Source organism: Lepisosteus platostomus, chromosome 3, assembly GCF_059453375.1.
Source record: "Lepisosteus platostomus isolate fLepPlt1 chromosome 3, fLepPlt1.hap1, whole genome shotgun sequence".
Lineage (NCBI taxonomy): Eukaryota > Metazoa > Chordata > Actinopteri > Semionotiformes > Lepisosteidae > Lepisosteus > Lepisosteus platostomus.
Genome location: NC_142613.1, coordinates 16,184,398 through 16,200,420, shown reverse-complemented (window position 1 = coordinate 16,200,420; position 16,023 = coordinate 16,184,398). Strand labels below are relative to the sequence as shown.

The 16,023-nt window shown below is 39.7% G+C and overlaps 1 protein-coding gene and 1 long non-coding RNA gene across 5 annotated transcripts in view; one reads left to right on the top strand and one right to left on the bottom strand.

The window, feature by feature from the left end:
* The window catches only part of tet3 (tet methylcytosine dioxygenase 3), a 77,054-nt gene that overhangs the window by 11,489 nt on the left and 49,542 nt on the right, over window positions 1-16,023 (top strand). The window contains exons 1-2 of one of the 4 annotated variants that reach the window (XM_088624732.1): window positions 3,883-4,213; window positions 4,818-4,874. The exons of 1 other annotated variant lie outside the window; for it this stretch is intronic. Coding sequence is in view for 1 of the 3 variants with exons in the window: in XM_088624728.1 (XP_088480854.1) it covers window positions 4,818-4,874 (57 nt within the window). In the remaining 2 variants the exon portion in view is untranslated. Of the gene's footprint in view, window positions 1-3,882; window positions 4,218-4,817; window positions 4,875-16,023 lie in introns of those variants that run through there. 2 more of the 4 variants (XM_088624730.1, XM_088624728.1) reach the window with 2 other exon arrangements.
* LOC148674533 (uncharacterized) overlaps window positions 1-16,023 on the bottom strand; it is a 38,629-nt gene that overhangs the window by 11,239 nt on the left and 11,367 nt on the right. The window lies entirely within an intron of this gene.

Genomic DNA, 16,023 nt, shown 5'->3' with positions numbered 1-16,023 from the left:
GCTCTTTCCCAGATACCTCTTGCTCACAGTTGCTAAGCAGTTAGGCTTCCTTAACAACCGCCGGGTTTCACAAACAGAGCAGCCACTTTGCAGCCACACGCACTCACGTGTCGCCGTGGGATACCGCGGCGCAGACCCTTAACCCTGTCAGAGCCTCACTAATCGAGGCTGTAGGCAGCAGGCCTGCGACAATTCTACAGATAACATGCAGAAATCAACCAGGCTGTTCTAACTAATTTATAATTTTAGGGCATGTCTGAATGCAACTGTCCATACATTTAGTTACAGTTTACAGTTGAATAGTAGGCTGCCTATATGGAAATTAACTTCAATAAATACACTGCTTTTTCTGTGGATTTCCTGTACTGTTACTGCAGATTTTTGTACGCAGTAATCACAGTTCCTTTAACAACTTACATTGTTTACTACCTTTTTACTGAGAATGAATAAGCTTCGTCAAAGTTTTGCTGTGATTTACTGCATTAAACTATGATAATACTATGAATTCTGTTAATCGGCTTTTTAAAAGTAAGCTTGTAAACCTTCTGTCGCTTCCATATTGCAAAAGCATTCTAGTGTAGCTCATTTTTATTGCCTTTGAGTAGTTCACTCCTAGGTATTTCTACACATATGTAAATGAGAACCAGTACAGTAGGAGGTCAGGTGGGTAGAGGAAAGTTTGAAAGTACCCAGACACAGCTTCATTAAACATGGAGAAGCAGAACACCCACAAATTCACTGTTCAGGTCTGTGATCCAATGCTCTGCAAGAGTTCTTCTTAACCACACTGTAGAAGAAAGTGTTTGGAACAGTAAGCTCAGATATTTTCTGACCTTCCACTGACTTCTAAACCACAAATGGAATTTGTTATTTGTGTGGCTTTTCTAGAGGTTGTTTTTGGCTGTTTGTTCACAGCGATTGTGTGAGGTTTTTGGAATGCAGCTGCTTACTGTATCCAGTGTAAGTAAGGGAACTGGCCATGCCCTTTTTAGCCTCTATTGTGTACTCATCAGTCACAGACTAAATAATATTTAGCCTCTCCTCCATACCAAAGTAAAACATTTCTTTCTTTAATTCTGGCATAATTACTTTTGCCAATATCCCCACTTTATAAGTGTTTAGTGATAAATATGGTGGCTGTGTTTTGTTGCTGTCTTTTACAGCTTAGCAGTAAGATTAAGAACTCAGAAGTAAACAATTTCCATGAAAAGTGGGATAGCAGGGAGGTCACAAATGCTAAGGAAAAATCATACCCTTATTATCGGAGTATTAAAATGTCTGCTTTGTTAGCATTGCAGTTCTGCTTTGAAGAGAATCACAAAATGGTTATTGTATAGATGTGTTAGATCTCATCTCTAAGCCTGCAGAGTAGTGTTGAAGGAAGGGATTTTGAGCTCTTTTCTAAAATGCCACACGGGGGGACTGTCGGCCACTGTATCCTTGAAGCTTAGGTGAATTCTCCATTCCCACTTAATGGATAGTTAAATAATTGTAAAGCAGTGTAGTATCTTATGTTCCCTGGGTGTCAGGTGTACATTTCAGAAGCTGCTCTCTGAGTCATTCTTCCCCAGCAGGAAACATCGACAACATTTTGATTTTCATTGTGGACTAAAGACAAAGACCAGAAGTTTTGATCCTAGTTTAACAAGACAACTTCCAATGCTTTTAGCTCCAGCACAAAAACCATTCTCATGTTTTGTGTTAGTTTCTTTTAGACAGTGGACAAACGTTGATGTTGAGTAAAAGAGCTGTGAAAATTCTGTTATCCCTTTAGTTTTTCTATGGCATTCTTCTTGGTGTATTGGCTGTGAACTATATCCTACAAGTTCAAAATAAATTCTGTTTCGTGTTTTATTTTCTGACAGAGTTATATCATTTTATGACATTGAATTATGAATGTCCTGCTCTCTTTCACTTGTCAAATTCACATAGTCTCCTACAGATTGTTTTGATTTGAGTATTTGAATGTACAGATACAAGTACATTTCTGTAAGTCTCATGTCTGGCAGTTTTCAGGGAGGAGGATGAACACAAACATCTTTTTTTTTCTGCTGTCCATGCTTTAGAACAAAGTTTATATCTTCCGCCCTATTCATGAAATTTTAATTGCCGGTCTACAAATTCAATTGTAATAATGGCCGTTTTAAAGCTTATTTTCACAATTTCAAAATAAACTTTGGACAGGGTTTGAGCAGCTTTATTTGGCAATGTAAAAGAACACATCTATTCATCTTGCCCCACAGGTGTAAGAATGAGTCTTGCCATGTAATATAAAGCATTATCATGTTGTAAGGCTAGGAAATGCTGGTGTTGCGATAAAACTGCGGGAATAATGTCAAGTTTCAGATTGGTGTTAGCTGTGCGGTGAGAATTCCATTGACAGCAAGAAGCCAAGGGGGACATTAAAGCTGTCATCAATGTCCCCCTACTGCCCACCCCCACGTAGACCCAGAGTGCACCCAGTGAGACACAGGACCCATAACCTTCAGAAAATGCCACCTTCACTTAATCTATGAATAGCTGCTGTCTGTGTTCATACACAAATTACAGGTATCTAGTAACACTTGAGCCATGATATTACTATTTTAGGGGCACCTGATGAATTTAATTGGTTTTAGGGGTCTTCTGTGGCACAGTAGACAATTATGATAGCAACATTTGTCATTCCTAAGTAAAAGCAGTCCTTTTGATGATGCATCTAAATTTGATGTTTGGACCTGTGCACCACTGCATACAGTTGTGTCTGGGTTGGTCATAACTCTTTCATGTTAGTTGCAGTGCTTTTACAGTCTAATGACAGATTTGGAAGGAGCATTAATGATTTCATTAATGCCAGTTTCATTAACTGATTTCATTAATTGAATGCCAGTAATATTCTCAGAACTCATTCCTTCTTTTTCACTGACCCATGGAAGCACTGCAGTTAATTTACCACATATCACCTTTGCCCTTGAATAGCCCAAAAGCTCATGTAACAATATGGTCTCAGTACAGTCTTTTGTGTTGGTACTTATTACAACACTTTTTTGGATCTGTCTTTTTCACTATTTCATTATAGACTTAAATAAGGAATACAAACCACAGTTCAATGGGATCTCTTGATATCTATTAGCTTTAGTTAAACAGCAAGCCCTTTACTATATGCTCCAGTGTGGAGACAAATTCTAATATTGCCTTAACAAGACAACTTCCAATGCTTTTAGCTCCAGCACAAAAACCATTCTCATCTTTTGTGTTACAGTTTCTTTTAGACAGTGGACAAAGGTTGATGTTGACCTTATGAATGCTGTAGTTCATGAAAAATTAACAATGCTGTGCTATTCCCTGCATTAAATATGTAGGGATTTGGTTGCAAAATGTATCCGAAAAAATATTTAAATTTTGTCTGTGTTTACCCTGCGTAAAATGTAACTTGAATTGAGAAACATCCTTAATATTGAAAGTGAATTGGTAGTTTCCACATACATAGAAGGTAATGGTGTACATGTGTTTGTGTAATTCCAGTCCATGTTTTTCAGCCAGCCCTCTCACAGATGGCTCTTAGTGATACCACATACCAGAGATATTGTTTAGGGAAGCTAGGCTACGGAAGATAATTGTCAGGCAGAGGGAGAAAAACCCTTCCCCCTCCTCTCCCTCTCCTCTCTTTTACTCTGCCTCTCCCTCCTCTGTCTGCCTCTCTCCCTCTCTTACAGACGTACATGCACACTTGCACCCCCCCCCCCCTGCCCCCCCCCGCCATCTCCACCCCCCACTCTCAGAGTTCCTCTCCCTCTCTTTAATTTGCCTTAGCAGCAAGATGCAGCCTGACTGTCGATTGGTGGTTCAGGCCCTTTGTGCACTATCTGTAGCGTGACGCTGTAGCAAAGGCAGTTGGGGCCGTATTCACATCACGTATCCAGTTTGCTTTGCTTATAGGAAGAAAGGGGGGAGGGGTGGAGAGAAAGAAAAAGAGAGAGAGAAGTGGGAGGGCGTTCTGTAGTATGATAGCAATAGGAGAGTCTGGCATTTAAAAAAAAAAAACTGTAGTAGTCTATTAGTGTAGGAGCGAGCCCTAGTGTACTGCGAATGTAACATGGATTAAAAGACAGGCAAGATGGCTTCCTGAATGGGAAAACAGAGGCAGAGGGAGAGACGAGAGAAAGGCTCAGAGCTTGGCTTCTGATGGGGATAACAGAGCCTGACGAAGTACAGAAGAAGGAAGCTTGGCTTAGTAGGTAAATATAGATAAATGCACAGGGTTTCGGGAAAGACTTAGGCTGGCAGTGCTTTTTTAACAACAGGAGGGGGCTGGAACAAAACACACCCAGCGAACAGAACTGGGATACAGGGATATAGTTTTAAGGGCAACCCCTATAGATGACGGTGATGATGATGATGATTTCTGTTACTACCTTTAGATAAATGAACATAGTTTAGTTTCTTTGTAGATGAACAAGCACATGTGAAAATCAGCCATTTAAAAATATTCAGAGCAAGGATATAGAACACCAAATAATATTCTTTGCAAAAATATGTAATAAAACACACATAAAACACATTGAAGCAAATGGTGTACCTTGGGTACGATGCTGGTTCTGGTGACTGATGCTTAACAGAAAGACAAAAGAGAAAATCATGCAAACAGAGCAGGTTAAAAGGAACCAGACAGCTGATTTCTCTAGTGTTCCCTTCCTAGGTAATGTGAATGGATGTACTGTGCCTTCTTGAGAGGGGCTTGTCGCATTCTTCTATTGATTGTTATTCTCTCCCTCCCCCACTCTCTGTCTCTCTCTGTCTTTTTTCTTTTCCCCCTCGCTAATACACTGGCCGTGAAGGTGGGATTTAAGGACAATAATAAAGCCCAGACCAGGACCCCAGCACTGGCGGCAGAGGTAAGAGACCCCATCTGGGGTTGAAAAAGTCAGGTTGAGAGGACATAGGGGGAGAAGGGGAAAGGAAAGGGGAGGGCAGATGTGTCTTTGGTTTGGTCTGGTGGGAAATGTACTTGAGAGGAAGATCATCCCTATTCCTCTTGGTTCCCAAGTCTATATAGTAAATAACATACAGGGCAGCAGCAAAATATTGAATTTTTTTCAATTTGAATTGTTGTTTGCATAATGGAACCATTTTGTAAATACTGGCCAGAAGCGACATATATTTGTTTTTTGTGTTTGCATAGCTATGTGTTCATGTCCGAGGCTTTCTGTATGCCTTTGTTTGTATATGGTCACGTGTGGAGGTGTACAATTCACTCTCAGGTGCCATGAAGAGTGTTGATGCCTAGATACATTTTCTTACCTGGCAGTATGTATTTTAAAGCCTTTGAATCTAAAAACATGGCAGAGATAGCTTTCCTCTTCCAGAGTGGAATAAACTGAGATTTTGCGTGAACCAGTTTGGGTATATTTAGGCATGCTGTGTGCTGTGGACTCAAAAGCACTTTGCTCTACGTCTCCTTGCTATAATCCTACTGTATGTAAAACCTTAGTGATCTTTTCAGTCTAGGCAGTCGCAATGTTTTGATTTCGAGCTCTTGACCGCGGCCGCCATAGCTTTTCAACGCCAGTTTCCCAGTCTATCTGCTTTCTTTTCATGATTTTTGGGTGTACTTTTACTGTCAGCATTTTTAAACTTGCCGGGTCCGCTGTCGCACTAGCGGGTGGAGCTGCCTGGCACGTGCTTTTGGTTGAGGAGGTTTGATGAAGTTTTGATGTCACTTGAGGTAAAGAGGACAAAGTTAGTCGGCCACACGCGCATGCGTATGTCGACACGTGTGTATGTGCGCGCGCTTTTCAAGAGTTGAGGAGTGGGCGTCAAGCCTTTACTTATACAGCTGTTTTGCTGGCGTTATGGTGACACAGCACCTTCACCCATTGGATTATGTAACAAAAAATTTAGCATTTATTTTTTCATTACTGATATCTCTGGTACTGAAATGGTGAAGGTCAGGGAGATGTAGCTGTGGATTACTGTGCTATGCAGTGCAGGGCAGATAGCTCGTTGCATTTGGGCCCATTGTGAAAACCAGAATTTGAAAAAATAATTTCTTCATTCAAGGAGGACTTGTTTGGCTCAGATATTTTGTTTTAACAAGCAACGGTATTATAATCTTATGTATTTTTCTATTTTTGTGAGCTCCCGAGGTGAACCCAAGGAGAGTCCTTTGTGTAAGATCATAATGAAGGTATTTATCAAATGGTTAGTACAATGGGTGCAGTCACAGTAGATCCGAGTACCCGTTTATTATTGTGTTCATTATTTTGTTTTGTTATTTTACAGGTTACTTCTTTAATGTATTTTATTTTTTAGTTATTTGTCATTGTAGACTCTTCTAAAATGGTGATAAGACAACACCTGTCTAAATGACTTGGAAGATCCTGTTGGTGACACTATGAGATCTGTGTGCATTTTAATTTGAACTCTTGGTTAACACTTGTATAATGGAGCTACTACTTCCTTTGTACATCTGTTTGAGCCATTCTGTGATTTATTAGTGTCACGTAGTGTGTAGAACCCAGCGATAGGATAAATATTTCAGAGATGGAGTTAAAATAACATGAAAGATAATTAGCAATTTGTAAGACCACTGTATGATCAAGAAGCTTCAAAATCATGTAATGGAACTAACTACCTCTGTGCAAAGAGAGTGTGATTTCTATCCCTTAAAGGTGCTCAAAGTTTAATCTGCTTGTACTCTGCATCCAGTGGTATTATTTGCTTATGCAGTATTTTCTATCCTAAATAGACAAGCATTCCATATCAGTGCTGATATACAATTTAGCCTCCAGAAAAAAAAAATTAAACAAGGTACAAGAACAGTTTAATTTCATCTAAAGAATGCTAGACATGGAAGTAATGACTGTACAATTCGTTGGCAGGTCTTTTTAATTTTTTACAATAAATTATTCCATTTTATCAATCAACAAAGATAAAGAGAAATCATACATTTAATTTCACTCCACAGATTTTTCCTTTATCTTGCCTAATTGCAAGAAAAATAGCATAGAAGAGAGAAGCAGAGAACACAATGTGTACAGAAAAAGTACATTGCTCTTGTTGCACTATATGAGTTGAAATCACAAAGGATTTCAAAGCTCTTTAAACATAGATGACGACCCACTTCATCCACCTCTGGAATGCAGTACCCACCTTGGTGACACACAATGGCTATTATGCACCAGCAGTCCCAGCTCACAGCAGTTTAGACAGAGAAATTGGAATTGCTTCATCAGTTAAAATAAAGGAAAATGTTAGGAAAGCTAGATTGCACAAATGCAGAGTGGACTTTAGACCGAATACTAGAGTTAATATGTTTTTGAAAAAGTACTATGGATTCTCATCCAAAGGATACCACATACTACAGAATAGTATCTCCTGTCACCATGCTGGATCCTGGATTTCTTTGGAGGTTACCCATCTCAGTAAGGCCTGACCAGGCTCAAACTTCCATAGCTTCTGAGCTTTTAGGGAGTTTCTGGCTGGTAAGATGATATTCTAACCCTAAAAATAGAGAAGTTAGATAATGTTATGACTACCTTTGATATCTGTTTTCCATGGTAGAGTTGCATAGTTACTTTGGACTTTTGTAATGGTTCCATTAAGATTTCACAATGTTCCTAATATACAGTAATGCACTATATATAATACTGTCATTTAACTATAAACCTTTATAAGAATATACAGTGAGAAAAATAGATGGATGTGTTCAATTTTCTAATCATTTTGATTACACAACCTGGTCATTCACTGTGTCAACCGTACAGAGAAGAAGGGATTAAATATGACCTACTTTCCATGGGAACAGTGAGTGACAGATGACATCATTGTTGTAATCATGGCTCAGTCACACTCCTACAACAACTGAGCAGTGTACCCCTGTGACTCACTGAAAGAGTGAGGAGAGAGGGGTCAGAGGTCAGGGCATGCATGTGCGGAAGCCCAGAATGGGGGTGGGTAAACACAATTTCACACCATGTGCCCCAACAAGTATTGGGACTCCTCAACACGTGCCCAGTGAAAGAGAGCCACAGGATTCACAAACGAACTTTGAAAAATGTAAAGTAGAAGAGAATACCAGACATCTTTTGCATTGCTACTTAAAATTTTTATGTAAAAAAAAACTACGGTGAAAATGTAAAATTCCTAAGAGATTTCCTACAACTTCATTATTTAAAAATTAATTTACAATAACAATACAATATTTTACATAGTGTCCATCATCTTTTGTTACTAAGCAGTCTAGGACATCAGTATGTGTGTCATGTAGCTGCTCAGGAACAACCCAGCCTGAAATTATGGGCCACCTTCAGAGAAAAAGAAAGAGTAAAAGAGATAAAAATAAATCAATACAGAAGCAGTAGCTTGTTGTAATTGGGCTGTATGACACTGTTACTAAGAGGTAGACAGGGAGAAAGGCTATTTCAGGTGCCCACGAGCATAAACAGTTTAGCACTCTACAGTACAACAACAGTGATGACCACAGAGGAATGACGCAGCAATTGACTCATGAATTACATAGGCACTTGTCCAACAGTGTCTGACTCATCTCCTGTATTGAGCCTTAATTTAAACCTATTCAGGAATGCTAAGACAGTTCAGAACTTTTCATTTTCCCAAATTCTTAATTCATTCTTCCATTTTACAGTTTCTTTTAGTTTAGCTTCTTAAGTGTTTTTTGTTAATTTTACCATTACAAATTTGAGATCATTGGTTATTAATTTCACCCGAATTTACACTGGACATGAATGAAAAAGTAACATGACAACAGATCCCCTGCTGGTCTTTTGACTTGACCAGATCATCTTTCTCACTCTGACAAAATACAGATACAAAAGAGCGGAAATACCTGTTTCAAAGAAGTGAACAGAGGAGTGTTATCAAAAACAAACTGCCACCTTTTTAGCAAAATTTGACTTTGGATGAAGCAGGTGACAGTTTCCACCATCTGGACTTGGTCATCAACAGGTCAGTGTTACTCCATTAAGCACATCCAGCTGTCAGTACAAAGAACCCCGGTGTAGTGCATTGTGACCAAACTGAGAAGATGAAGCCCCACCTAGATTAGTCTGCTAATTGAGGTGCGGTCAATTAGAACCCAACCATTTTAAAGCACCATTTGTTCTGAGAAGGTTAATTGTAAAGAACAAAAAAAGTACTTGTAGGGCCTACAGCAAATAACATTGTGAAATAAGTGATGGATATCACTGAAATTTGTAGCGTTTACTAGAATGTTTCAAAGGTGTCTGCTAATGAATTATTGATAGTGGTTATGATAGCTATGAAACTAGTGTATGCACTTTGGTGAAAATCACCATGTTTATACTTCGCTTTGGTAGAATCGGAGTTGTATGTGGAAGATGAAAGGCACAGAGCACAAGTAGGGATGACAGTTACCAATTAATTAGTTATATAGTGCTTTTCAGACCTAAGGATCCCGACATTCTTTTTATGCAGGAGGGAACACACTTCACCTATCAATGAAGTGCAACACCCACCTGTATGGGGTTCCTTTAAAGAAGGTAGTGGAGATGAAAAAATAAAACAAAAGAAGCAGCAGTTCTGATTAAAAATTAATGGCTTTTCCTTTAAATAAAACAAGAGCTGTTCTTAGAATGGAAAGTTTAGAGTAGGGAAATACAGGCTGCCATTCAGATGGCTGTTAATTATGGAGTAGAGCACACAAACAAACCCCCTATTTTGTAATGAAATAGTACTGTCCTAGGTCCTTCCTCTTAAGCTATTGGTATCACATGATTACTAATACTTAACATCTTAAGGGACCGGAATCTGGTTTGATAACTCTGTCGATGCTTTACCTCATAGGCCTGATCAAGTTTGAGTTTGTAAGATAAGGCTCTGATACCACCATGTTTTGCATAGTATAAAAAAGAATGAACACATCTGTAGAAGCAATCATAGAATTTTCACCTTACCTTGGACAACATGCCTTAAATTATGACTAGAATAAGAATATTTCTCATGGTCTCTAATGGTTAGTATCAAGTTTCAATATTCCCATCCTTTGCTTTATCATGATTTCATAATTCATTCAGAGTGATGAATTAAATGTTGTTTGATATCTGCTTCCGTTACCTTGGATTCACTATGATATACATTACAGTGCTACAGTTTAATACCGCTTTCATGAATGTTACAATATAAAAAGGAGAAGAAAATTATATTTCTTCAATTCCAGACCTTGTTGCAGTTTGGGCAGAATTGCATCTAGGCAGCAACTGTTGGAGGAAGAGTGTGGTAGAGATTAGTGCTGTGAGCTAGGCTGCACCATGTAGCTGTAATGAAGTGTGCTGGCCCTTTAAGGCTGGCCCTTCCTTTCTGTAACATATGGGGAGCTAATCTTAGCCCAGCTCCCGGGAGAGCCCAGTGTGTCAGGGAGAGAGGAGACTGGCACGCAGCCAGCCGGCAGGGGCGGTGAGATGGAGAGCCGCACTATTCTCTCCCCTGCAATTCACTGCACATCGCCTGCAATGATCACAAAAAAATACACCGTAGAGCCCAGGGGTGGGTCAGTTCCTGTTTTCTATTCCAATGTAGTCTCTTAAGTTCCATTTTTAAAACAATTGCCACTTCCTAAAACCAGTTCAAACAACCCAAGCATTAATTCCAATTCTCTTCCAGCGTGTGCCCTTGACAAGTTGTAAATTTGTATAACAAGTGGTAAATGTGCTGTTGACAAGTTGTACATATGTTTGAAAAATGTCATGCTCTCTTAATTAATCCTGTGTTGTAAAAGGAATTGAATTTGGGATTAAAAGATGGGGTAAATAAGGCGTAGCCACAGGAGAACATGGTATATGCATGGTAAATAAGTGCTCCTTGTGTAGGAAAGCCAAAGGCAAAATACAAAATCACCCTTCAGATCAATCATAAGCTACATTTGTTTGGTCTGATCTTGTTTTCACTTACATGACATGGGGTTTAGTGTGACAAATTGAATACAATATAACTGTGTATAAGTACACTTTAATCATTGTGCTGTGTGCTGTATTGTTGTACTGTTGTACTGTTTTGTGATTGTGCTTTATTATACTGTGGTGTATCACACAGTCACTGTACTGTACTCTGATGTTACTGTACCGTCCAGTTAATGTGCCATACCACAGTCCTTGTGCTGTATCCAGAATTCACTTTACTCGTATTATTGTGGTGTATCAAATTTTCAATAATATTCGCTGCATGTAGTTGAATTAAATTGTCAGTGTGTTGTGTCTTGTCACTGAATTATACTACATGGTGACTGCACTTTAACACATTTACTGGTCTCTACCCTGACCTTATTTTCAATATTATAACCTGCTTTGATTGAGACCCCCAGCTTCTACTACCCCTAGCCTTGTGCTGTAACTCTCTCCTCTTTCATCTGACCATGTCTGCTCATTGTATTATTTCCCTCTCTCGCCCTCCCCCTTCCGTTTTCCATCTTTTCCACCACACTACAGCTGTCGCTCCTACTCCTTCACACTGCTCCCATTTCCCTCTTCACTTTTTCTTACACGCTTTTCTCATTTCAGCTTCCTAACGTTGTATTTTTTCTGTTTTCTAAGTTTCCAGCAGACGTTTTAGTAGTCTTTTCTTTTTTTTTCCTTTTTCCTCAAATACCTTCCACTCCCGGCAGCTCGGCCCAGTCGCCCCCCTCCCAACCCCCTTTTCTTTCTCTTCTTTGTGTTGAGGGGGCCTCCCACTCCCTCTCTCTCTCCTCAGCTGTGTGCTGCGTGCTGTCTTGCACGTGTCCTGTGTCAAGGAGGGCAGAGCCAGGAGTTATTAGACACTGGATACCCTACACCACAGTGCACCTAGTCTGCACTGAGTAAGAAAGAGAGGGAGGGAGCACAGGAGGCAAAGTATTCAAAATGAAGTCTGAGGGAGGACAAAGAAATTCAATGCTGTGGGATTGTGCAACATTTTAATTGTTAGGGCTGAAACCATTATCATTTAAGTATTGTTATGACTGTCCCCTGAAGGATTTGCTTTTCTACAACTTTTTTGTAATCCCCTCCCCCCATGGGTTGATGTTGTTTTCTCAAAGCTGAAGTTTAAAGACTTTGGTCTTCCAGTGTAAATGCAGTTTGGAGGCATCACCGTGTGTATCCCTACTCTAACTTCACTGTTAAAAGAAAATATTAATAATTAACTGTTGTCTTTTAAAAACTTTAGTTGTAATTTCACATATAGTATAAATGAGTACCTGCCTTAACTTAGTCCATGTTGTTATGTTATTCCTATGTTTATACTTCGCTTTTACAATATTTAATTCACTTTGCTACAACAGCACTGGTTAGATGAGATTAAAGTAGAAAAAAGCACTCAACGTGAATGGTAGAAGTGCTTTACACATAGGAGGTGACCCACTTTGTTCATCACTGAATGGCAGCGTCTACATGGGTGACACATAGCAGGCATTCTGTACCAGCAGCCCCACTACCAAGATCAGGTACAGAAGTGAGAAATTGCTTCCCTAATTGAACTAAGGGGAACTTAAGATAATCCAGAATTCAGTCCATATGGGAAGAGCACCACCTACAGGTCTACCAATGTCATTTAACTTCAGCAGCCATATCACCATGCAACTCACAACTGGCAACCCACTGAAGCTAAGCAGGTGTGACCCTGGTCAGTACCTGGATGGGAGACCTCCTGGGAAAAACTAAGGTTGCTGCTGGAAGAGGTGTTAGTGGGGCCAGCAGGGGGCGCTCACCCTCTGGTTCATGTGGGTCCTAATGCCCCAGTATAGTGACGGGGACACTATACTGTAAAAATAGGCGCCGTCCTTCGGATGAGATGTAAAACCGAGGTCCTGACTCTCTGTGGTCATTAAAAATCCCAGGACGCTTCTCGAAAAGAGTAGGGGTGTAACCCCGGTGTTCTGGCCAAATTTCCCATTGGCCCTTACCAATCATGGCCTCCTAATAATCCCCCTCTATGAATTGGCTTCATTACTCTGCTCTCCTCCCCACTGATAGCTGATGTGTGGTGAGCGTTCTGGCGCACTATGGCTGCCATCGCATCATCCAGGTGGATGCTAAACATTGGTGGTGGTGGAGGGGAGTCCCCATTACCTGTAAAGCGCTTTGAGTGGAGTGTCCAGAAAAAGCGCTATATAAGTGTAAGCAATTATTATTATTATGTACAAAATCAGCTTCCTTAGAGGTTTTCCTTGGACATCTTCCATCCCAGTACTGGCCAGTCCCAGCTTTGCTTAGCTTCTGATCTGATGAAATCAGGTAGCAAGGTGGTAACAATGTTGTCAACACACGTACTATGAAACTTCAATAGACCAATGTACAAAAATAAATTATATTTATAAAAAATATAAAACACTATTGTAACACACCCCCAGTGATTCTGCACATCAAAGTGAAGCAATAAAAGCAAAATACAAAAGAAGTGAGGTAAAATGGGAGTATGACTAAAAAGAAATCTATTAAAATAACTGTTGTAAAACTAGTAATAAAGAAGGCAACAGAACTGAGGTTTTGAGAAAGGCATCAGATTTTGTGATTGTGTGTATGTGACAAAGCGCACATATGACAGATAACAGGAGGGCAAGTCTTTGATCACATCAACCCAGACATGGAGAACAGGGGGGTGGGCGAGTGTGTGACTAGAAACACAGAAGAGGAAAGCGATGATCTGATTGAAGGGGTCTGCAGGGTAACCAAGGTGTCTCAAAAAAAAAGATCTTTACATGTGGCAGGAAGCTGTAATGGCAAATTTAGCAAACTGTTCTCAATTTGCAGTTTCCTGATGTTTGTTGGGTTTTTTTAGCTTCTGTTTTTAAGTGTTGGTTTATGATACACAGTGTTGGTAGTTTTGTTTTACAGAATTCAATAAATTAAATTAATGTGTACTTCAGGGAGATGCCAGGTGTTCAAGGAGACTTTTAACAATGCAATAATAGGTATGGAATCGTAGTACAGTAATACAGAAAGCACTGTCAAAATCAATGCAACAAAAGATTAGGCTTTGGGTGGAGACAGTAACATGGTGTCTTTTGAAGCGGTGGGTGTCGGTAGTGTTTCGCAAAAGCAATTTGCATGAAGCAAACTCCAGATACAGGAATCAGTTCGGAGTACTATACCATACACTTCTGTCACTAACAACGACTTTTGTGGCACTTACAAGAAACCGAATCGTGACTAAGATCACTACCCAAACAAAAGAGGCTGATATACAAGCATAGATCAAATCCAGTACGTGTGAACGTACCTGACTGTTTGTTCAGCCAAAATGACAGTTTAATTCAAGTCTCTCTAGTATTGATGCTTGGGACCCTAGTGACCTCTGGTTTTCATAGTAGGTCACAGTGACCTTAATGAATATTTTAATCTATTGATCACAGCATTTTAATAGTACTGTAGAGCTGAGCTGAAGGGAGGCATGGTGGTAGAGTGTTTAGTATTGCTGCCTCACAGCGCTGAGGCTGTACGTTCAATTCCTGGGGTGTTTTCTGTATGTTCTCCCTGTGTTGATGTGGGTTTCCTCCAGGTATTCCAGTTTCCTCCACGGCCCACAGATATACTTGTAGGTTTATTGCCCTTTGGGGAAAATTGGTCCTGATATGAGTATGTGTGTGTTTATTTCTGTGTGTGCCCTCAGATATTCTGGCATCCTATCCAGGGTGTATCCTGCCTTGTGCCAGTTGCTTGCTGGGATAGGCTTTGGCTCCTCCATGCCAAATAATTGGATAAAGGGGTTAGAAAATAAAGAGATGAAATGTATTAAACTGGTTTGATTGTTTAAATGAACATCTTAAAATTAAGGGTTAATTAAAATTTGTGAGAACTCAACTGGAATGAAAACAAGAGTAGGTGGACAATTTAAGAAAAAAAATATAATTGTCTGTTTTTCAAGCATTCTTCTTTTGAAAACCAAGGTTGAAAAAAGCTACAGAGAAATGATAATCTGCATAAAGTGGACACATCAAGGATTAGAACGATCTAATGGCACATTAATGGAAATGTGTTTTTTTGTCTAGTGAGAGACTGCATGAAGAGAGTGGTTCTGAGCTATTTTTCACCATTCACATTAGTGAATAGTGCCCTCCAAAAGTATTGGTACAGCAAAGTCATAATATTTGTGCCTTGCAGTCAAGCAGTTTTTATATTTTTTATCATTTTATAGGTCTTTCTTAACCATCAGTTTTTAGTGCAGGTTTTGGATCAATTTAGAAAGGAATCTTGTTCAATTGAATGGGAGTAGATCACATGAGGTTTTAAGCTAAGCTATATAATCTTCTTCAAGACCATGACTGACCTCCCCTTTTTCTATGCTTTGGCTAAGGATGAAATTCACCAAGTTGTTTATTTTAGACACACCACAACTGACTGGTAGGAGTCGCCCAGCACAATGACATGAGGTGACATGAGTTCAATAACCTGATATTAAACAGGTCCTCCAAACTGTATATGAGGAAGGTGAAGAACTGGTAATTGTGACAGTCCATATAGAGTTGTTTCAAAAAAACAGTGACCAGAGCATTTAGAACAAGCTCACAGGACCAAGTGCACAGCAGATTTAGGGTGTGAGTAATCATTGTTTTAAACTGCAACATTTTCCAAGAGATAGTCATGCCTCACCACTAAGAACCACTTATCGTTTTCCTGTAAACAGCACTAGGGGAGTCCCCCCTCTCTCTTCATTTCTACAACTCTCCTCCTTCCTCTCACTCTCTCTCCTTTTCTGTCTCCTTCTCTTCAGTTTAGTGGTACTGTAGTAGTATGAGTGAAAACAGAGTTGTTCCCAAAGCAAATGCGACGGTTAACACAAGACATATAATAACAAAATTGTATTGTGATTTCAAAGGGCTAGATGTACTGAGAGATATTCCCATTAACTAAAGGTAAATTCTTTGTTGTATTGAGAAAATAAATGCGAGAAGGATACAACCCATTGAGTTCACCAAACAGTGTCAAAATGTAATAAATTGACATGACAAGTCTTTGCAGCAGTCACAGTTCTGGCCTGTTCTTTGGGTGTTCTGACTTCAGTTTTCCTCCAGCTTGTAAAAGGCAATCTCTCTTG